Below are 21,615 nucleotides of genomic sequence, written 5' to 3'. Positions count from 1 at the left end.
AGCAGGATTTGGACCTAGGTTCATCTCACCACTCAGTGTCAATTAACTCATACTTTATATGACACACATGTTTTTGCACCTCTGTGTACAAAGTTCTTGAAAAGAAATCCACATCTCCAGATGCTTAGAAATCTGTGGTGGATATGAGATTAGCCAAAGAACTCTAGCATGTCTCATCCACTACATGTTTGGAGATAAAGATCTCCTATTTACACTTTATAGTAAATAGGTGGGAAAACAGAACTACTATATATGCCAGGTGATTTGTAGGTATTGTTTATTGGTACCATACCCCAACTTCTCCTCCTCAGCAGGAAGAGAAACAAAGAAAGCCAGAGCTAATCCTAGTTCAAAATATTGTACCTCCTGACAGACAAGAATTTACAAGAATGCAGGCTCCTATCCTGATTCTGTGCATGCTTACTCAGAAATAAGCCCCACTGATTTCAGTCAACCTACTCCCAAGTAAGTATGCATAGGACTGCAGCCATACTATCTTAAAAGGACACAATAAAGAGAGAAGCAACTAGGAAGTCATGCTTTGCATGAAACAGTTGTTCTGGGATTCTCTCTCATGCTTTCTGTGCACTTTACAGGGCATAAACCTACTTTCCCCTAATTTCATGTTTAAAATATTTCAGTTTTCATCAAAAGAGCTACTTCAGTCTTTTGTATTCTGTGCCAAGGTCTCTCTCCCTCTGTACGATGAGAATTAACAGCACAGAGAGGGTTACTGTAGTAATGCCTTGCTTTTCTCATCTCTCTTTCTCTCTGTAAATGAAATTGGTTCATTTTTCATAAATTCTTCTGTTTATGTGAAGAAGCAAATAGTGAGACGAGTTTCATTTTTTCCTGACAAGGAAATATACTGCACAATAAAATATCCCATTCCAAGATTTTAGCTGAACTGGCTTGCAAGAATAAGAGGGTAGCAACTTCCCAAACATTACATTTTACAATTCCAGAAAGCTGATATTAAATTTAAGGCAGTTAGGAAATGTGCAATTAGACTCTCTTTGCCTCCTTATATTTGCTCTCTGACCTCTTATTCTACCTAGAATTCCTTTCAGTAATTAAGCATGAAGTTAATTTGCAAATCTTTCCCCCAAGTCCACATGCTTTACACAGGTTCCAACTATTCAATTTCTTATGAACAGTCTTGTTAACTTTTGCTAAATGTCACAGAAATTAAGGTCACAACCTTATGCACACGTATAGCCTACAGTGATCTGCATTCTAGGTTATCACATCGCTCAAGCAGGACTGAACTCAGTGGGACTTCCATTCCATGAGGTTTTTTTAGGCTGCAAGGTGGATCAGGCAAGAGGATTGCGCCACGCAATAAAAAGTAGCACAAACGCTTAATATTGGGGGAAACATTGGGGTGGGGGAAGAAATCTCTAGGAATAGCTTCAGTCAGAGCTGGCAGCCTATTAAAAGTATGGAGACGTAAAAATATTACTGCACCGGTGCTTTATCCTGGAATTGTACCTATTCCGAGCTTCCCTTCTGCAGCTATTCAGTCGAAAAAGACAAGGTTTTTAAATGGAAAATGTTAGCCATCTTGTGCCTTCTCCAGCCCCGCTGTAAAACAAACAAATCGATTTATCAAGCGATGTGCTAAATAGTTAACAGGCACAATAACAGCCAGTATCGCTGCTGCTCGTGATAGATAACTGAAAAATGGGATTTATTCGAAGAGCAACTTTCGAACGGGGCGGGCTCGCACACTAACAAATCATTTCAGAGCACTTCCGCCCACTACAGAAATGTCTACCCAAAGAGCTACGTGCCCGGCGGCCAATCACTTGACCGACTCGGCGTTCTTCTTCCCCCTCCTCCTTCTTTCCTTTTACGTGATCGATACGCGCCGCACCAGCACCGGGGAGGGGGAACCAACTAGGCGGCAGAGTAGGAACTGTTTCCATGGCAACCGCCGCGTCTTTTCCTCCCCGCCCCCCCCCTTCAGCCTTCCGCATGGAATGGAAAGCCTAACAATTCTACGGAATGGCCTGAGAGACAAAAGAGCTTGTTGGGCAAGTGGGAGATGAAACGCGCCTCCCTTGCTCCAAGATGGAAGAGCGAGGGGAAGAGCCGGATCAGGGGTCGCTAGAGGGGCAGCAGGTGAGGGAGTCAGCCAGACCCGCGGATGATCCGGCGGATGTGGAGGGGGGTGACCCCTTGTGAGAAATCAGAGCTCTTTAAGATGGCCATCCCGCCTCCCAGACACAATAACGACCCTTCCCTCCCAACTCCTTTATCCCTGCCCTGGAGTCAGACACGCGGCTCTTCGGGCTGCCGACCCCCCGCATCTCCACCTGCTCTGCCATGACTCAGTTTCTCACAACCATCTTTTCAGAGATGGGGCCACGTAGCTAGGGTTACCAACAGCCCCTTATTTCAGCCCCAAATTGCCTGTCCCTTATGAGATGCCATTTCTCCCTTATTTTCAGCGAACGGGGGGAACCTATGGCTCGGATCAGATCAATTATTTTCACTAACATTAATGTTGCTGTTAATGTCCCCGACTGGGAACACTGTCGGCGGCCCTAAACCCTGCAGGGAGAAGGGAAAGGAATTGCAGCAGCTCTTAATGATTAATGATCCCCAACTCCTTTCCCTTCTCCCTCCCTCCCTCCCTGAGTACTCTGTGGTTCTGGTGGGCTGCAGGTTGAGGGTTGCCCCAGTGTCCCCAGTATGGGACATTAACAACAACATTATCAATGACTGGCTAACTTAGCATTATCCAGGTATCAGGATTATTATGAAAACCATGCAAGCGATGACCTGTGTGTGAAACATGTTTTTGCTTGTTAACGGTGCTTCTCTTTCTAGAAAACAAAATTACACCACACCCAGTTTGGCTAACCATGGTTATATCAATAAGCAGAGGAGAAGCAATCTAAGTTGTAACTTATGCTGTAGTTTAAGTGGAAGCCATGCTCGACGGGTTGTCTGCAATCAGCATGTTTGTGATTTGATATCTTCACTCCTGTGTGGATGGTACTGAGCATCTCGCCTACAAGTCAGCACCCCCTTTCTTTTGCCCTTTTCTACTACATTTGTACATGTTCAGTTTGCATTCTCCTGAAGGGCATAAGGGGGTATACTCGTTGACTGAGGATGTCCACACCTCTTTTTGAGACCACGTCTGATGTGGCGTTTTTGTCATTTGTCACTTCTATTATGACACTTGACTTCGCCCATTTCATCCTGCAGCCCTATTTTTGTCTGGCTCAGTTACACCTCCTTTTTATATTTTTGATTGTTATTGCACATGCTTATATTTATGTATTCTGAATTGTGAGAAGGCATTTTGCATATCATGTGTTATGAGTTGGCTTGAGTTTCACTGCATACATTATTTTTCTTGTGGAATTATTTAGTTTAGATTCATGATTTCTGCTTATTAATGTTATTGATTATTTATTACTGGCTTATTGTTTCTGAATATATATTTCTAGTGTTTATATACATTTTCAGTGTTTGGCCATTACATTACCTGAATCTTTTTTTGTAGTCACGGAGGGATTTCCCCTTCCCCTCTTTATTGCTTGTTTCACTCTGTGATGGCCCCTATTTTTCGTTTTTGTAACCTTGGAGAAGCTGCTCTCAGTTTGTGTAAACAATATTGAGCTAGATGGAAGAATGGTCTGACTCAGTACAAGGCAGCTTCCTATGTTTCCGTGACCTAATGTTGGGAACCCCGGAGCTAGAGTCAAGATGCATCTGACCCTAGGAACATAGGAAGCTGCCATATACTGAGTCAGACCATTGGTCTATTTAAGAACATAAGAACAGCCCTGCTGGATCAGACCCAAGGCCCATTTAGTCCAGCATCCTGTTTCGCACAGTGGCCCACCAGATGCCGCTGGAAGCCACAGACAGGAGTTGAGGGCGTGCCCTCTCACCTGCCATTACTCTCCTACAACTGGTACTCAGAGGCATCCTGCCTTTGAGACTGGAGGTGGCCCACAGCCCTCCGACTAGTAGCCATTGAGACCCCCAGAGGAACCCTAGGAGAGCCTAGTCCAATTTTTGCTGCTTGTGAGAATAGCCCCAGGGTTGGTTCTCAGAGTTTTCATCAATCTGACGTTTAGTCAGGATAATTAATCTTAGATCTAAATTTGGCTTGTTGATCCTGTTTAAATGTCAGTTTGCTATGGTGCAGATCAGGGGTAGGCAAAATCTTCTGGGTTCTCATGATATGGTCTGCAGCAGTGCACATGCCACAAGAACCTTGGATTTAATGATTACTGGGCATTGCTCCAATTGTATAAACCAGCCCGCAGAACTGAATCTACCTATCCCACAGACCCAGGGGAAATCTTACAGCTAGACTTGTGACAAGATTGCTGTCATCACTCAGCTCTCAGTAGATCTTCCCACTGAATTTATTTTCATAAGCCTGCAGTGATGGAACTCCATTGAATCATTGAGTGTGATATTAATCATATTGACACCATTGAATATAAAAGTAGAATATTAGAAGAGACTGTTTATCTATTCTTAGAGACAACATGAGCTTGTAAACATGTACAGACTTCTGTTATAAGGTGTTGCAGCCAGACTTCTTTACAGCCTAGACTCTGATGAGTCTTATGCAGAGGAGAAGGAAGTGCTGGAAAAATTACTAGTTCTTAATTCCTAGTTAAATGAGTATCTAGAAATGTGTTGCTGGAACCAAATAATTTGAAATATTTTTCAGCCCTGGGCAGAGCTGGCTCCTTAGAATGTGACATTTTCCAGGGTCACTGAAAATTTGGTCAAGGATCTCCAGTATTTCTCATTTCAGATTTTTGCATCTCATATGGAAACTGCCTCCAACCTAGCACCATATGCTGTGCTTCAACTGTGCAAGAATCTTTTTCTCTTCTTGCCCTACAGCTCTACTGTCTACCTTTCCTATGAATATGAATAATATACTCTGAGAAAGCTTTGTGTCACTTCAAGAAAACTAGGCAGGTACAGCTTTAACCCCTCCAATATCCCAAAAACGATCTCTGAAGAGTGGATACCCCTACTAACTGGGCAAAGAGGCACCTTTTTGACGTGGTGACTCTCTTTATTTAGCAGGGGAGAGTAACTGGCCCTATCCACCCCCAGCACAGTACTTCCAGTGGCTGTTGCTGGTGTCTATCTTATGTTTCTTTTAGATTGTGAGCCCTTTGGGGACAGAGATCCATTTTACTTATTTATTATTTCTCTTTGTAAACTGCTTTGGAACTTTTTGTTGAAAAGCAGTATATAAATATTTGTTGTTATTGTTATATACACATAAGAACATCCCTGCTGGATCAGGCCCAAGGCCCATCTAGTCCAGCATCCCGTTTTGCACAGTGGCCCACCAGATGCCGCTGGAAGCCACAGGCAGGAGTTGAGGGCATGCCCTCTCTTCTGCTGTTACTCCCCGGCAGCTGGTACCCAGAGTCACCCCACCCCCAAGGCTGGAGGTGGCCTAGAGCCCTCCAACTAGTAGCCGTCAATAGACCTCTCCTCCATGAAGTTATCCAGACCCCTCTTAAACAACCCATCCAGGTTGTTGGCTGTCACCACATCTCGTGGCAGAGAATTCCACAAGTTGATTATGCGTTGTGTGAAAAAGTACTTCCATTTGCTGGTCCTAGATTTCCTGGCAATCAGTTTAATGGAATGACCCCTGGTTCTAGTATTATGTGAGAGGGAGAAGAATTTCTCTCTAGCCGCTTTTCCCACCCCATGCATGATTTTATAGACCTCTGTCATGTCTCCCCGCAGTCGTCTTTTTTTCTAAACTAAATAGCCCCAGGTGTTGTAGCCTAGCCTCATAAGAAAGGTGCTCTAGGCCCTTGATCATCTTGGTTGCCCTCTTCTGCACCTTTTCCAGTTCAACAATATCCTTTTTTAGATGTAGTGACCAGAATTGTATGCAGTACTCCAAGTGTGGCCGCACCATAGTTTTGTATAAGGGCATTATAATATTAGCAGTTTTATTTTCAATCCCCTTCCTAATGATCCCTAGCATGGAATTGGCCTTTTTTACAGCTGCCGCACATTGAGTCAACACTTTCAACAAGCTGTCCACTACGACCCCAAGATCCCTCTCCTGGTCAGTCACTGACAGCTCAGATCCCATCAGCGTATACTTGAAGCTGGGGTTCTTCATCCCAGTGTGCATCACTTTACACTAGGGGTGTGCACGGAACCGGTCCGGCACTGGAGTGGGGGGTTCCAAAAAGGATAGGGGGGGCTTTAGTTAACCCTCCCAACAACCGCGCCATATTTCTTTGAGTAATCGGGCGGCAGGATAGCTCCCTGCCGCCCCCTTCCAAGTCCCGCTCGGCTGGCGGCCGCCCCCAACTTAGAAGACCCGCGCCTTTCCAATAAGACCCACCCGTGCCGCTCCGTGAAGTGAAGATCCGCGCCAAGATTCTTGAAGTGAAGACCCCTGCCCTGCCGTGAAGACCTCTTCTTTCAAAATCCCTCCCATTGCTAAGGGTCGGCGGGAGAACTCCCCTGCCGTGCCCTTCCCCTTTGCCGGTCTGGCTGCAAATGGCTTCTAAGAAGCCTTTTGTGCGCATGCGTTCTGTGAAAAAGTACTTCCATTTGCTGGTCCTAGATTTCCTGGCAATCAGTTGAATGGGATGACCATGCGCTTTAGTTCGCATGCGTGAACTAAAGCCCCCCCTATTCCTTATTGGAACCCCCCACCCCATCCTCCCGAACCAAAACCACCCCGTGTCCGCACTGGTCTGGAGGCCTTTAGAATGGCCTCCAAACCGGTCCGTGCACATGACTACTTTACACTTGCCAACATTGAACTGCATTTGCCACTTTGTTGCTCACTCACCCAGTTTGGAGAGATCCTTTTGGAGCTCTTCACAATCAGTTATGGATTTCACTACCCAAAAGAGTTTGGTATCATCTGCAGATTTGGCCACCTCGCTGCTTACCCCTGCTTCTAGATCATTTATGAATAAATTAAAAAGCACCGGTCCCAGTACAGATCCCTGGGGTACCCCACTTCTTACTTCCCTCCATTGCGAAAACTCTCAATTTATACCTACCCTCTGTTTCCTGTCTTTCAACCAGTTAGCAATCCACACATGTACTTGTCCCCTTATCCCATGACTGCTAAGTTTCCTCAGGAGTCGTTGATGAGGAACTTTGTCAAAAGCTTTTTGGAAGTCCAAGTATACGATGTCAACTGGATCACCTTGATCCACATACTTGTTGATACTCTCAAAGAACTCCAAAAGGTTGGTGAGGCAAGATTTACCTTGCACCCATTGCCAGACAAAATACCATTGCCAGACAAAATACACCCATTGCCAGACAAAATACCCCTGCTAACTGGGCAAAGAGGCACCTTTTTAACATGGTGATTCTCTTTATTGAGCAGGGAGAAGAGTAACTGGCCCTATCCACCCCCCTCACAGTACCTCCAGTGATGGCACTCCAGTACCTCTTGTTGCTGGTGTCTATCATGTTTCTTTTTAGATTGTGAGCCCTTTGGGGGCAGGGAACCATTATATGTATGTATGTATGTATGTATGTAAACCGCTTTGGAAACTTTTGTTGAAAAGTGGTATATAAATTGTTGTTGTTGGATAGAGAGAAAATTTTCTCCCTTTCTCGTGACACTAGAACTGCAACAATAGAATCCCATGAAACTGATTGCCAGGAAATTTAGGACCAACAAAAAGAAGTACTTTTTCCCCACACAGTGCATAATTAATCTATGGAATTCTCTGCCACGGGATGTGGCGATGACCACCAACTTGGATGGCTTTAAGCAGGGCTTAGACAAATTCATGGAGGAGAATTCTCTCAATAGCTACTAATCTTGAAGGCTACCTCCAGGCTCAGAGGCACGATGCCTCTGAATACTGTTGCAGGGGGGCAATAACAGGAAAGAGGGGGGCCTTCATCTCTTGCCTGTGGGCTTCCTAGAGGAATCTGGTGGGCCACTGTGGGAAACAGAATGTTGGACTAGATAGGCCTTGATCCTGATCCATTCTAAACTTTTGTTTTAACCTGTTACAATTCCAATCTGCCACCATCAGTTTGCTATTCACACAGGTACCAGGCTCTCCAAGTTAGGGATCCCCCGATACTATGGATCAGCAAAATCTCATGAACTTGACAATATCAAGCAGATTTTCTAGGAATGGGATGTTTGCATATAATCTTAGATTGCTTTCCCCCACTAAAAGACCAGGTACCTACTTTCAGCTAGGTGTGTTGGAAATAACCCGGTAATATTTTTCTGCATGAGCATGTAAATAATACTGCATGAGCATGAAAATCAACAACCTTTGGAGATTAGTCATCTTATTTATTTGTTATTTCTCTGTGTAAACCGCCCTGAGCCATTTTTGGAAGGGCGGTATAGAAATCGAATGAATGAATGAACAAATAAAGTAGTTAGCCATACAGTCTTTTTGTAGGGATTGGGCAATGTTGGTGGTAGGGACAATTTACTATTATTTATATGTGGCCAAATCCGATTCACCAGTTCTGTTTAACATATCCAAGGAAAACCATTGATTTCATGATACCTGCAAGGCATTGTTAGTTCACAAATTGTTTTTCACCTATTGTTCAGTTAAATAAAGAGATACTTTTTAGTATTACCTGCATAGTATAACTGGTGGGGGTTAACTTGTTAACTTTTTAACTTGTAATTTTAGATCTGGTTTTAACTGAGTCTTGTTTTTAGTTTAACTTTTATATTGTTTTTTGTATTGTTTCTTTTTCACTGATTTTGTGAGCCACCCTGAACATTAATGTATTGGAGGGGTAGGGTTTATTTTAAATAAATTAAATAAAGAGCTTGCAGATGGAGAAGATGGAAGCTTGTGTCTTCCAAGTATCCTCTTCAGCTATTAAAGGTATATTTTTACTCACAAAAAAGCATTAGCATACATTCTGGTCTCTGTTTAGCAGCTAGATTCCTGGGTAGCTAGGTAGGGAGAATAGTGAAGAGGAAGGGCTAAGGGTAGTGGATCTCTCCTCCCATCTTAGACTGACCAACAGGATTAGATTCTGCTAAATAAACCCCAGCATCCTGCAAAGTGTGAGAACTATCAACATAGATTTCTGTAGCTAAACTATTCCTTTCTTATTTATTACAGTTACATCCAGGAAGAGTTCTGATTACTGAGGTGGAGGTAGATCCGGATTTTTCCATATCTGCAGAGGAGCCCCGAATACCCGCAGAGGAGCCCCGAATACCCGCAGAGGAGCCCCGAATACCCGCAGAGGAGCCCCGAATACCCGCAGAGGAGCCCCAAATACCCGCAGAGGAGCCCCAAATACCCGCAGAGGAGCCCCAAATACCCGCAGAGGAGCCCCAAATACCTGCAGAGGAACTCCAGACGTTTTCAGAGGAGCCCCAAATAACTGCAGAGGAGCCCCAAATAACTGCAGAGGAACTCCAAATATTTTCAGAGGAGCCCCAAATAACTCCAGAGGAGCCCCAAATATCTTCAGAGGAACTTCAGATAGCTGCAGATGACCTCCAGATAACTGCAGAGGAACTTCAGATAGCTGCAGAGGACCTCCAGATGACTGCAGAGGAATTCTCAATGGACCAGTTACCGGAAGCTACCGAGGCAGAAGCTGAGGAGGAACCTCCTGCTACTGCACCTTCAACCACATCATCTGATGAAGCTCCACGTTTTGAAACCCTTGCAACTTTGCTCCGTCAAAGTAGAATTGAAATTCCAGCGGCTCTTCGTGGGTCACCAACAACGACTCTGGTCAGATCACTGGAGACTATGGAGACAATGATGGCTTCTCAAGCAGCGGAGGTACAAGCTGAACTCCGAGCGGAACTTCAGGCCGAAATGCAGGCTGAAATGCAGGCCATCCCACCAGCAGCCCCACCGGCCGAGGGCACTGTGGCCCCATTAGCCCAGCCTGAGGAGGAGCCTGAGGAGCCCATGCTTGAGGTGTACGAAGATCCCTTTGAGGTTTCTGTTAGGTACATGGAGAAACATAACATCCTGCAAATATTTCAGGTGAATGTCCCCCATTTTGCCTTCCCCTGTCCCCAGACTCTTTAACTGGACGTGATACATTGTAAAAACATGTGTTGAGCCAACTTGACTCCCTCACATTCCATCCTCAGCTCAGCAAGTTCCTTTATACAGACGTATTTCTGGGATCTCTCAGAATTCAGAACACCCTGTAGAGGTTTTGGCTCTGGTGTGTACTAGCAGATACCCGTGCACACTCCAAAGTCCTAGGGAGGGGGTTAAGCCACCCTACTCCTGCTCCAAGCTGTGGTTGGTATGTAAACCCAACTCCTCTCCAGAGACACAGGGTTCTCCCTGGAGTGCACCCTAGCCGCCCTCATCAGTGACGCTTGGTCCCTTGAATATCTCTATACAAGTATCATTTATTAAGCTCCTGTCCTTCCACTTCACAGGTTTCCTCCCCTTTCTGGAAGGCTGTCCTTCCAACCCTAGTGGTCAGTGGCATTGAGTCCCACCCGCTCCTTGCCTCTGCATCCATGGTGGTCAGTGCTACCTGCACTATCCCATTTGGCACCCATCTCAAGCCAGGCAGCTGCCTACAGGCCATGCAGACCTCCTTGCCTCTGTGCTGCTCCACTCCCAGCCAACCCTGCCTCCCCAACCCACAGCTGATCATCAGTCAGGCATGCTCCTGCCTGCCTGCCTGACCCTGCACTGCCCAATGATGCAAGCAGAGGAAGCCCTCTCTCCTGGCTCCCTCGCCCCTGCCAGCTGAATCTCTTGTTTTTTGTGTTGTGTCATAAAATGTGTGCTTGCGGGGAAAGAAGAGGTTAATGTTTTTGTGTCAGGGTTGTTTTTCTTTCTTTAGTTGTTTATACAAAGATTAAAAGTTCAGATCTGTAGATTTCTGTTACTAAGCCAAAAACAAGGGAAAGGTCAGAAGTTTAGTTTGGGAGTGGTTGTCCAGGTCAAACAGTTAAGGCAAAGGAAAGTTCAAAGTAAACCTAAACTCGTGATTGGCTGGTTGAGAGGAGGAGGGAAGAGTGTTGGGAGATAAAAAGACAGAGTTTAGGGAAAGCAAGTCAGAGGGAGACAGAGTTGGAGACTGGCAAAGACAGTGTAGGAAGAAGGAACAGAAGTGCTGCTGGAGGAAAAAGATATGACTTAAGGGAGCTGCTGGTGAGGCTGACTGTTCTCAGAATAGGATAGCTGGGTGTGCTTATTCCATTTTATCTTGTCTTTTGCTCTAAGGGTTATTGTCCTTTTTATTTCAGAAATACTTCAAAACCTATATCTAAAATTGGATTACTTCCCCCGCCCCGGTAAAACTATATCTTTAAATCAGATCTTGTGTGGTTTGTATGTTGTGTATTCCCCACCCCACACTTAATTGCCACACCACTTTACCTAAGTTGGGTATGAGGTGGACAGCTGGGGAGCTGTTTAGTGGAGACATCTAGGGAATAAAGATTTCCACTTGGTGGCAGTGTTAAAGCCTCTTTATTAATAGGACTGGTTGATATCGGGCTGTGACAGCTGATCTTCTTGCCTCTACATGGCAAGCTACTTTTAAAACTCAAGTAGCAATCCTTGGAATTAGAATTTCCTGCACACGTCTCTCAGTTGGGTTTTTCTTTCTTGCCTTGCTACTTGTTGTTCTAGTATTGCTACCACCATTGTTGCTTGCTTTATCATTTACCATTTATATTATTTGATTTTTTTAAAGCAATAAGGTAGGATTAATTCAAAATAGTGATTGACCTGGAAGCCATTCCATACATCTGATGCAAACCAATGCATCATGAACAGTAATCAGAACAGTTAAATCACAAAGAAACACACTGAGGCTGTTCTCACGACCCACCAGAATCAGGCTAAGGGAGCCCAGCCCGGTTTTGGCGGGTCATGTGCTGCAACGGGAGCTACGCAGCTCCCAACAGCAAGCCACCTTAAATGCCCCCATCTAAAACGGGTTTAGCAGAGTGTGCGCTCTGCTAACCCTGTTTTTCAGATTGTGTGCCACTGCAGTGCGGCTCCACACCATGGCGACTCACAAGCAGCCCCCCAACTGGGAGGCTACAACAAGCCTCCTGGAGTCATCGGGGGAGGGCTCCCCAGCATGCCCCACATACTTGCACGGGGCATGCTGGGACTTCGGGGGCCAGGTGGCCCCAATTCCCCGCCGCCCCACCCAGCTCCATGATGGAGCCGGTAATCATGTGGGCAGCCAATCTGGCCGCCCAGGGCGAGCGGCCTGCTCATGTGCAGGGAGGGTGGGTTAAGCCCACTCTTCTTGCAAATCCCCTGCAGGCTCTCCACACTGCTTGGGTGGAGAGCCTCCCCCCCCCACCCCAATTTTGCCCAGGGTAGGGGCCTTATTTATGAAATGTGTTGCTTGCTTTTCCTAGAAATAGCCTTAGGGCAACATGCAGCATTAAATATAGATAGACATCTATATATTTACACATATGTATGCAAAATCCATAGAGACAATAAAAATCCAAGCAGCAAAAAACAACACAAAAAAACCAACTCTAGCATCAGTAAAATGCTTCTGGGTGGCCGTATACCACAACCAAAATGCCTTTGAGAAATAAAAGGGCTTGACTGTTGGATTGTAGCAAATAAGAATAAAAGAAGAATTTTTTGTGAAGAGAATTACATTCTCCCAAACAATGCATATGAATCAGTCATACCTTTAGGGGAAAATCTCAAGCAACTCTTCCTAACACAATTCTGTTTGCTGAAATTCAAGTTTGCATTCTCCAACTTACCTTGACACAGCCATTCCCTCCCCCTCACATATCCAGACACACAAATAATCACAATTTTGGATGTTGCTAGAACAACAGGGTATAACGTACCATATTTACCTGAATCCAAAACTCGATTTCTTACAGGTTCTTTGGTGTTAGAAATTGGGGGAATCATCTTAAATTCGGATTCCTCTTTCTCTCAGGCAAATGCAAGTATAACCCCCCCCCCTTTTAAGGTGGTCATCTTAAATTGCGAGTTGTCTTTAATTCTGGTAAATACACTATTTCACATTTCACTGGGTCAGATGACAATCGATTGCCCAAAACTCTGTAGGTAAGATTTAGTTTTTTAGCCAGTCCCCCAACTTTTATTTATTTAATTGTCAAATTTGTACACTGCCCCAAACTTTATTCTCTGGGCGGTTAACAATAACATAAAACAAGTTAAAACATACACAAAAATCTTAAAACAATTTAGACCATTTAAAAGTCAAAAACAGATTAAAACTTAAAATTTTAAAAAAGCTGAAAAAGCTTGGGTGGGTTTTCAAATGCTTTAAAAAAATGTCATTACTAATTGTTTAGTATTTTAAATACTAAAATCCCAGAAATTGGTTTCATTTCAGCTACAGCTTTAGACTTGGTTCACAAAGAACCTTTATGTGAAAGGCCCATTGTAATGAATATCCTTTTCTTCATTGATGCTGAAAGCAGCATGTGAGCTCCTTAGCACGTAATTTAGAAATGTGCAGAGTTCACATAAGCCTTATTTGTTAGTTAGTTAATTAAAGCATTTCTGTCCTGCCTTTCATTATACAGTTTCCAAGGCAACTTTTATCACTTAAAGACAGTGGCCAACATGATGAGGAAGAGAACACACAAAGTGTATGTCTATATATGTTTGTTATATGTATCCTATATATCCTGCCTTTCCCATCTCAAAAGACACACCAAGCTTGCCCTTGGCAATATAGGTTTGTATCTTTTCACTCCTTGCCTTCAGGAGAGAGATGGAATGCCTTCTACCTTTCTTCTCAGGAGATCACCGAAAACCTGGTGTATGAGAAGCCAGAGAAGCCATTAGAGTTCATGTTGCAACAGGTATGGGGGTCTTTTTCAGAGCATTCAGGACTTGATTCTTGTAGCTCTCTGAATAAGCAGGAAAGGCACTGTAGAATCCAAGGGAAAGAATTGTGGTATGCAAGGACAAGGCAGTGGAGTGGAATCAGGAATAGTAATAGTTTAATGAAATAGATATTGAGGCTCTCCATATGAGCAGTGTGGAGAGCCTAAGTGGGCTCTGCGGGGAGAGCAGGCTTAGCTCACTCTCCCCGCAGATGAGCAGGGAGCTTGCCCTGGGTGGCCAGATGGCCAGCAACACAATTACCGGCTCCATCACAGAGCCATTGGGGCAGTGGGAATCGGGGGGCCACCTGGCCCCCAGAAGTACCAGAATGCCCCACACGAGTTTGCAGGGCATTCTGGTGAGACCCCCGAGGCCGGGAGGCTTGTTGGAGCCTCCCAGTCGGGTCTTCTCATGAGTCACCATGATCAGAAGAATGGGGTTAGCAAAGCGCTTGCTCTGCTAACCTTGTTTAAGGGGAGGAGTTCTTAGGCTCCCTTAGCCCGCTTTCCTGCGGTCCTGAGAATAGCCTCATTATGTACAGAGAGGCAAGCGAAGACGGCTTTTCAGTGCTCTTGCTGCTGGCTGTTTGTTAGCCCCGCCTCTGCTCCAGGGCTGGAATACAAGTAACTAAAGCCCCCATTCAAAAGCTGGCCTGGATCAAGGAATGGATTAACCAAGAACACTACAGGCAGTAGAGCTACTGAACAGATTTGTCTTGCTGTAGGCTGGGATAAAAGATGGTATTGGCAGAAGGTGAGAGCCATGATATGCTTTTGTATGTGTTTATTAGAATAAAGATTATAACACACACACACACACACACACACATGAAAATTCTAATATACACTGTTTCCTTATCCACAGTAACTGAGGAGAATGGAACCTATGCGAATGGCTTCCATACAGTGCAGCACCATGCTGATCCAAGAGTGAGACGCCTGTGCTGATCCTGTCCAATTCTAAGCCCTGTCCACGGTGTTTCCAAGCTCAGAGAGGCTCCACAGAGACCACACACACACACACACACACACACACACACACACACACACACACACACATACACAGGAGAACCTTGTTAATCACAAACTCAACATCAATAGTTCGCATATTCATGGTCGGGTAATTGACACCTGACCTCGGTATGTGGAAAAAGCCAGCAGAAATGACCTCTGAGATATTTCCACCCACCATTTTGTGTAAGGGAGCCATGTTCTGGCTCATTAAAAAAACCAGGGGAAACCTCCATAATATATTCAGCAAAAAACCCAACAAATTGCAGCATTTTGCTGGCATTGCTGGACAGCTGGGGTCAGACCCCTGCTAACTGATCAAAGAGACAAGTGGTGATTATCCACTTTTTAAAGTGGTGATTATCTTTACTGAGCAGGGGGAGAGCAACTGGGCCCTATCCAACCCCAGCACAGCATATATAAACTGCTTTGGGGACTTTTGTTAAAAGGCGCTATATAAACATTTGTCATTGTCGTAGTAGACTGGGCACAGTAGTGCACTTTCCCCCATGATTTTCAGCCAATTTTGCCCATTTGGGGCTTATATACTAAAAGATGAATATGCTGTACAAACGCTACAAATATTTATATACTGCTTTTCAACAAAAGTTCCCAAAGCATTTTACATAGTAAAATGTAAATATAGTAAATATAAATAAAATGGCTCCCTTTATCCTCAAAGGGCTCACAATCTAAAAATGAAACATGAAGTAGATACCAACAGTAGCCACTGGAGGGATGCTGTGCTGGGGATGAGTAGGACCAGTTGCTCTCCCCCTGTTAAAGAGAATCACCCCTTTTAGAAGGTACCTCTTTGCTCAGTTAGCAGGGGACTATACTTTGGAAGGGAAAGCAGTTGGCTGATGGAGGAGTAGAAATAGTGGCTGCCCCTCATAGCTCAGTGGTAGAGCATCTGCTTGGCATGCAGAAGGTCCCGGGTTCGGTCCCTGACATCTCCAAGTAGGGCTGGGAAAGATTCCTGCCTGAAGCCTGGGGGGGAAGCCACTGCTGGTCAGCACAGACAATATGGGGCTAAAGGGACCAATCGTTTGACTTGGTATAAAGCGTCTTCCTGTGCTCCTAAAGCACGGGCAACATGCTTGTCACCATGCCAGGCAGGAGTATATATAGGATTTTGATGACTGCTGGGCATCAGCCTGCACACACACACTCCCATGAGAGCTCTGTTCCAGGACATTATCTGAAGGTGTGTGCTGCAGCATTCCTGCTGAAACTAAGCAGGTCTGGGCTTGGTCAGTACCTGGACATTTATATACCACGTTTCAGCCAAGTTCTCAAAGTGGTTTATACAGAAAAATACATAAGATGGTTCCCTATCCCCAAAGGGCTCACCGTCTTACAAGAAATATAAGGTAGACACTAGGGTTGGATAGGGCCAGTTGCCCTATCTTGATAGGGCCAAATATCAGAGAATCACCACTTGGAAGAAAGGTGCCTCATGGCTCAGTTAGCAATGGTAAAATAAAATAATAATTAACATTAAGGGTGGAGGACAGGTTTTTCCCAAACTACAACAACCTCTCCTATTACAGCGCTTTACACTTTCCCTCATGGAATAGTAACCATAGCCTTAATTGGTCTTGGGCTGACTTGCTCCATGCCCCTGGTCACTCTAGCCACTGAGAATCCAGCCTTACTCGATCTCAGGGCTGCACAACTTCAGCCCTCCAGCGGTTGCCGGACTCCAGCTTCCATCATCTCCGGCCACGTGGGGCAATGGTCTGGAATGATGGGAGTTGTTGTCCAACCACAGCTGGGGGGCTGAAGTTGCACAACCCTGCTCTCTCTACACAACTCCACCTCGCCATTTGGAGCAAAATGGAATGTTTGACACATTTCAGTGACATAATATATTTATATCATTATATCATATCATGATATTTATATCACTATATCATATTATGATATATTATATCAGTAGATGTAAATAGTTCGATTTACATCTAAATAAATTTATATCAATAGATCTATTTATGTCTCATTACCCCAGACAAGAGTTTCTTAGGAGACTGGTTTCCAAAGGAGTTTCAACAATGAAATGTTTTGTCTTTAGTCCTATTCAGGCATTATCGTGTGTACCAGGTCTCTGTACCCATGCCCATGTTTTTGTGTGAATTACTGTACATGTGTTTATTTTGAAAGTGAACCTGGGCAGAGGATCCCATAGATGCAGGGCACGGAGCATGTTGCTTCAGATGATGCTTTGTGAACCGACCCAAGCACATCTGATAAGAACATGTGTGCACCATGAGTGCAAAGCTTCCTTTCCGCCTTTCCCTTCCACCACCCCTCAACATGCACCATCAATCCAGTGCTATTGTAAACTGGTGGGAAGAGGGAACATTTGGAGAGAAATGAGCATTGGGGAAATGGGACCAAAACTATTGGGACACATCTGCTTTATACTGAGTCAGCTTATTGGCCCAGCTAGTTCAATATTGTCTGCACTGACTGGCAGCAGCTCTCCAAGGTTACAAGTAGGAGTCTCTACCAGCCCTACCTGGAGATTCTAGGGAGTGAACTTGGGACCTTCTGCATGCAAGCATACAGATGCTGTTCTACTGAGCTATGGCCCCATGTCTCACAGAGCGCACATGTAGTCTCCCATCCAAATGCAAACCAAAGTGGACCTTGCTTAGCAGAGGGGACAAACCATGCTCGCTACCACAAGACTAGCTCTCCTCCCCATTTCATAAGAGAAGACACAGGTTATAGACAGATGAGGGGAAAGAGAGAGCCTTTCTTCACTCTCTTTCTGAATTGCATGGCTTAGATCAGAGCTGCACAACCAACTCTCCTGCAGACATTAGTTTACAACTCCCACAATCCCTGACTGTTGGCCACTGTGTCTGGGGATGATGAGAGCTGTAGGCCCAAAACAGCGGGAAGGCCCGAGTTGTGCAGCCTTGGCTTTAATAATCCTCTAGGCCAAGCCTGCTTAACTTTGGCCCCACCAGCTGTTTTTGAAGTACAACTCCCATAATCCCCAGTCACAGTGGCCAGTAGCCAGGGATTATGGGAACTGTAGGCCAACATCTGCAGGAGGGCCGAAGTTGAGTAGTGCTGCTCTAGGCTGTGTCTGCGCTCCAGGGTTGCCTTCATCTCTGTTCTTTGGCTGGTGACCCACGAAACCACACACCCAGACGGGATGGGTGTTCAAGGCAGACACCTTAATGAGCAGAGCAGAGCTGGTGCAGCCCAGGTCATGTGTAAAGCTAGACCTCATCCTACATCACTGATTTCAAGGTGTGGCAGTAGTGTATCTGGAATTTCTGGTGATAAAAACTCTGGTTGTTTTGTTTTGTTTTTTAATGCCCCCCTAGGTTCAGTCTTTGATAAATAAAAGGAAACAGGAAGAGGGAATGCAGACAGGCAACTGAAAGTTTGCACACCTTAAGGAAGTCTCGGATGCCTCCAATGCCCTTGCCGTCATGGGTGTAGCAAGTTCCAGCACTGCCGACTGTTTTGCTCTGTCTGTGCAAATGCTATAGTTTTGAACAACATTGCTGGTAACTGGTTTATTTCACTGTGGGTGCTGTTCTGGGTTATCCAGGAGGATATAGAGTACCCAGGAGCATAGGAGCATGGATGATCCAATGCATTGTAGGAGGCAATAGCCACTGAGGTACTATCCATAAGCATGATCAATCCAACAGTAGAGCAGGAATCCTCAAATTCCTTCACGCCCAGTGCAGCAGCAAGAGCTGGTGTACTCATGCAGCTGAATCAAGTGGTGCAGCTCTTGCTGGGCCAGCCCATTTCAGATTACAAGTGGGGGGGGTTACATGTTGGACAGCTACCCACAGTGGAGGAGAGGAGATGACCCTGCATGTAGAAAGCTAGGAAGAAGTGCTCTGGGGTAGCCGCCTCCTTGAGGTCCCAGATTGATATGTACAAGGAGAGCTATTTATCTCATACAGAAACAGTCAGGTAGGACAGTCCAGGAAAAGTTGTATCACATGATTCTGCTGCCCATGCAGATCAGCTGTAATACCTGCAAGTAAATGGCTTCAAGATCAGTTTATAACTCTCCAGTAGTCAAGCACGATTACTTCCTAACAACTAGCTTATTTCACAATTTGGTTAAGTATTTAATGTAAAGTTACTTAATCCCGTTGATGTTAATGAAAGTACATTCATTCAAACCACAGCACTTCAGCTTAACTAAATTATGAACTGTTTGATAGTCTGGCTCTTGTCATTTGACAACATGAGTGAAGCCGTAATAACTTAAAATCAGGCTTTAACCAATTCTCAATTAAAATCTAGGTTCTTGAGCTTATCTAGAACATTGCTTGATAGAATAAATCTTTGCATTTTCTGAGTCTGGTTTTAAAGTTCTAATGATATCTAACAAGATAAATGAGAATCCATTCATCTTGTTCACAATAATGCCAACACCAAATAAACTCTCCCAAAGGCCCAGATGCAACTAGCCAATTTTGAGATTTGTCCATATGGGGGCAGGTTCACAAGACATCAGCTCCACGGAAATTCCTGTGGTATGCATGCTGCTTTAGAGTGATCATGTAAACTCCAGAAATGTTCTCTGAGGTCCAGTTGGCAACATGCCAACCCAACATGAAGCTAAGATGAGTTATCTTATATTTGAATTCAGCTTGACAGCGTTGGCTTCACGTTGGGTTGATACATTGCCAGCTGGAGATTGGAAAACATTTCTAGGCTTACATTATCACACTACCATAGTGGATGCACTGCAGGAATCTCTAGATACCTGAGAAGCCGACGTTAGATTAATTGTGTGAAAGACCTATGTGTGTGGTATGAGTTGTTGAAAGAAACAGAAATCAAAATTAAAACAGATGGTAACTTGCAGAGGTGCCCATGCAATGGCTAAACCTTATTTGTAATATATTCTTCTCTTCTAGAGATGATGGGGAGGGGGCCAAGTGATTATCGAGTGTGTGTGTGTGTGTGTGTGTGTGTGTGATAAATTGACCGAGAAGGGTAAGTATGTTTCTACAGCAACCCGTTTTCTTTAGTGGTCACTTGTGAATTCTACAGTTGTCTCAGTCTGATTCTGAAATCTAGCTAGAATACCTGGGTTTACTTTCCACAATGTTTGAAGGCCAAACTATGGCATTAATCCAGAATTATTCTGTGAGTTCTAAGGCCAAGAAATGGCAGACTGGTTGTTGCTAACTTCTTGCATGGAATCTTAGAATGGTTCCGACTTCTTAGATGGTATTAAATTGTCATCTTTGTGCAGCTGCTGATCATGTGCATACGAAGGCTCTGATTCTGCTGAATAAAAAAATATATTACTGTATCTGTGCTGTGTTTTATTCCTCAGGTTGAAAATTCATGTGGGGTCAGTCCCCGTCCCCCCCCCCCACTCTTTTGCAACATGGGATGGTGCTGCTTGTTTGTAGAATTCTCCATGCCAAGACCTACAGACTCCTCCTGCACTTTCCAGAGCCAGGGTTGTCAGACTGCAACCCAGAGAATGAGCAAACACCTTTAAATCCCCCATGCAGTGGAAGACAAGGTAGCTGTGACTTTTTCTGCCTATCCTCTCCCTTTCCCACTGTGCTGCAGTCTACATTCCTTTTCACCACATCAAGTGTGTGAGAGTGACAGGAATGGGAGGAAATGGGCAGCCAGAGAATTAAATGGCATAGAAGCATTTTCTGGATTGCAACCTAGCAACTCTGCTAAGAGCCTGAGAGCACTGATATGATATGCGGTCGCAGCACATCTCACCTCAGAATTAAAACATTGCTCTCCCAGTGCTGTGGGGAGCAACAAGAATCTTGCTCTGGGAACACAGGAAGCTGCCTTATTCAGAGTCAGAACATTGGTCTATCTAGCTCAGTATTGCCTACACTGATTGGCAGCAGCTCACCAAGGTTTCAGGCAGGAGCCTTTCCCAGCCCTACCTGGAAATACCAGGGAGTGAACCTGGGACCTAGGTGCTTTTCCACTAAGCTGTGGCCCCATCCCCTAAGGAGAATATCTTACAGAGCTCACATGTTGTCACTCATCCAAATGGAAACCAAGGCATACCCTGCTTAGCAAAGAGGATGATTCATGCTTTACCACAAGATCAGGTCTCCTCCCTATGCTTGCTGGAGGAGGCCGTGGAATAAAGTGACAAATGGACCATTTGAGTCCTCTACGGCATAGTATTGCTGATTCATATATTCCTGCTGTTCCAGAGTTCTTCAAGCTGTAATGTAGATAGATAGGATCTCTGTATATGCACCAGGCAAATAAGATATCACATTTGCTTTTGTGACCAGTAGATGGCAGCAAAAGGCCACAGAGTGCTTTTACCAAAGCAACTTTAATCAGCAGTGTGGCTACAAGGCAAAGTTCCCGCACATGCAAAGGTTTGCATGCCAAAGGGCAACATTTTGTATGATACCCACCTGGACTTGTTGGTTCAGATCTAAAGCACTGGCTTACAGCCCTTAAGGCTGAGATATATACAAAAGGTCCCTACTGTTTTCTCAGATACTCCAGTGCTAAAACTGGGCCAAAGTTTCTAATGATTACTATGTGGCATTTATTCAGTGCTTTCTAGTATTCAAAGTTTCCTCTGTAATTCATTTTTTATTTGAAAAAAGCCAGCAATATTATCCTCATAAAGGAAAGAAACTTGGACCAAATCCCCCCCCCCCCCAGTTTGCATGCACATAACTATTGTCACCGTTGACAAACATATACTTTATAAACATCACTGTTGCAAAATGCAGTGATGGCTTTTGGAGATTGGC

General features: G+C 44.7%; 1 protein-coding gene across 9 annotated transcripts; it reads left to right on the top strand.

Annotated features, from left to right (window-relative positions):
- The first annotated feature begins 1,827 nt into the window (after window positions 1-1,827).
- TEX55 (testis expressed 55) lies at window positions 1,828-20,165 on the top strand. 9 transcript variants are annotated; one of them, XM_053311985.1, is made up of 5 exons: window positions 1,844-2,124; window positions 9,117-10,004; window positions 13,538-13,603; window positions 13,757-13,819; window positions 18,199-20,165. In XM_053311985.1, the coding sequence occupies exons 1-5, from the start codon at window positions 2,074-2,076 to the stop codon at window positions 18,253-18,255; spliced, it is 1,125 nt and encodes a 374-aa protein (XP_053167960.1). In that variant the 5' UTR covers window positions 1,844-2,073; the 3' UTR covers window positions 18,256-20,165. The 9 variants fall into 9 exon arrangements, 8 of the variants coding, with proteins under 8 accessions (XP_053167959.1, XP_053167960.1, XP_053167962.1 ...); XR_008320115.1 differs by lacking the exons at window positions 13,538-13,603; window positions 13,757-13,819 and adding an exon at window positions 10,415-11,284 and having other exon boundaries at window positions 1,828-2,124; XM_053311987.1 differs by lacking the exon at window positions 13,757-13,819 and having other exon boundaries at window positions 1,848-2,124.
- The last annotated feature ends 1,450 nt before the right edge of the window (window positions 20,166-21,615 follow it).

The sequence above is a fragment of the Hemicordylus capensis genome, chromosome 3, assembly GCF_027244095.1.
Source record: "Hemicordylus capensis ecotype Gifberg chromosome 3, rHemCap1.1.pri, whole genome shotgun sequence".
NCBI classification, from domain to species: domain Eukaryota; kingdom Metazoa; phylum Chordata; class Lepidosauria; order Squamata; family Cordylidae; genus Hemicordylus; species Hemicordylus capensis.
Note: the sequence above shows the minus strand (reverse complement) of the source record. Positions and strands in the feature narration are given on the sequence as shown.

What these genes read in the sequence shown, in the direction of transcription:
- TEX55 (XM_053311984.1), top strand. Translation starts at nt 2,074, where the DNA reads ATGGAAGAGCGAGGGGAAGAGCCGGATCAGGGGTCGCTAGAGGGGCAG. An exon ending in GGTCGCTAGAGGGGCAGCAG is followed by an intron (nt 2,125 to 9,116) that starts GTGAGGGAGTCA and finishes TATTTATTACAG; the next exon opens with TTACATCCAGGAAGAGTTCT. An exon ending in ACATCCTGCAAATATTTCAG is followed by an intron (nt 10,005 to 10,414) that starts GTGAATGTCCCC and finishes TCCACTTCACAG; the next exon opens with GTTTCCTCCCCTTTCTGGAA.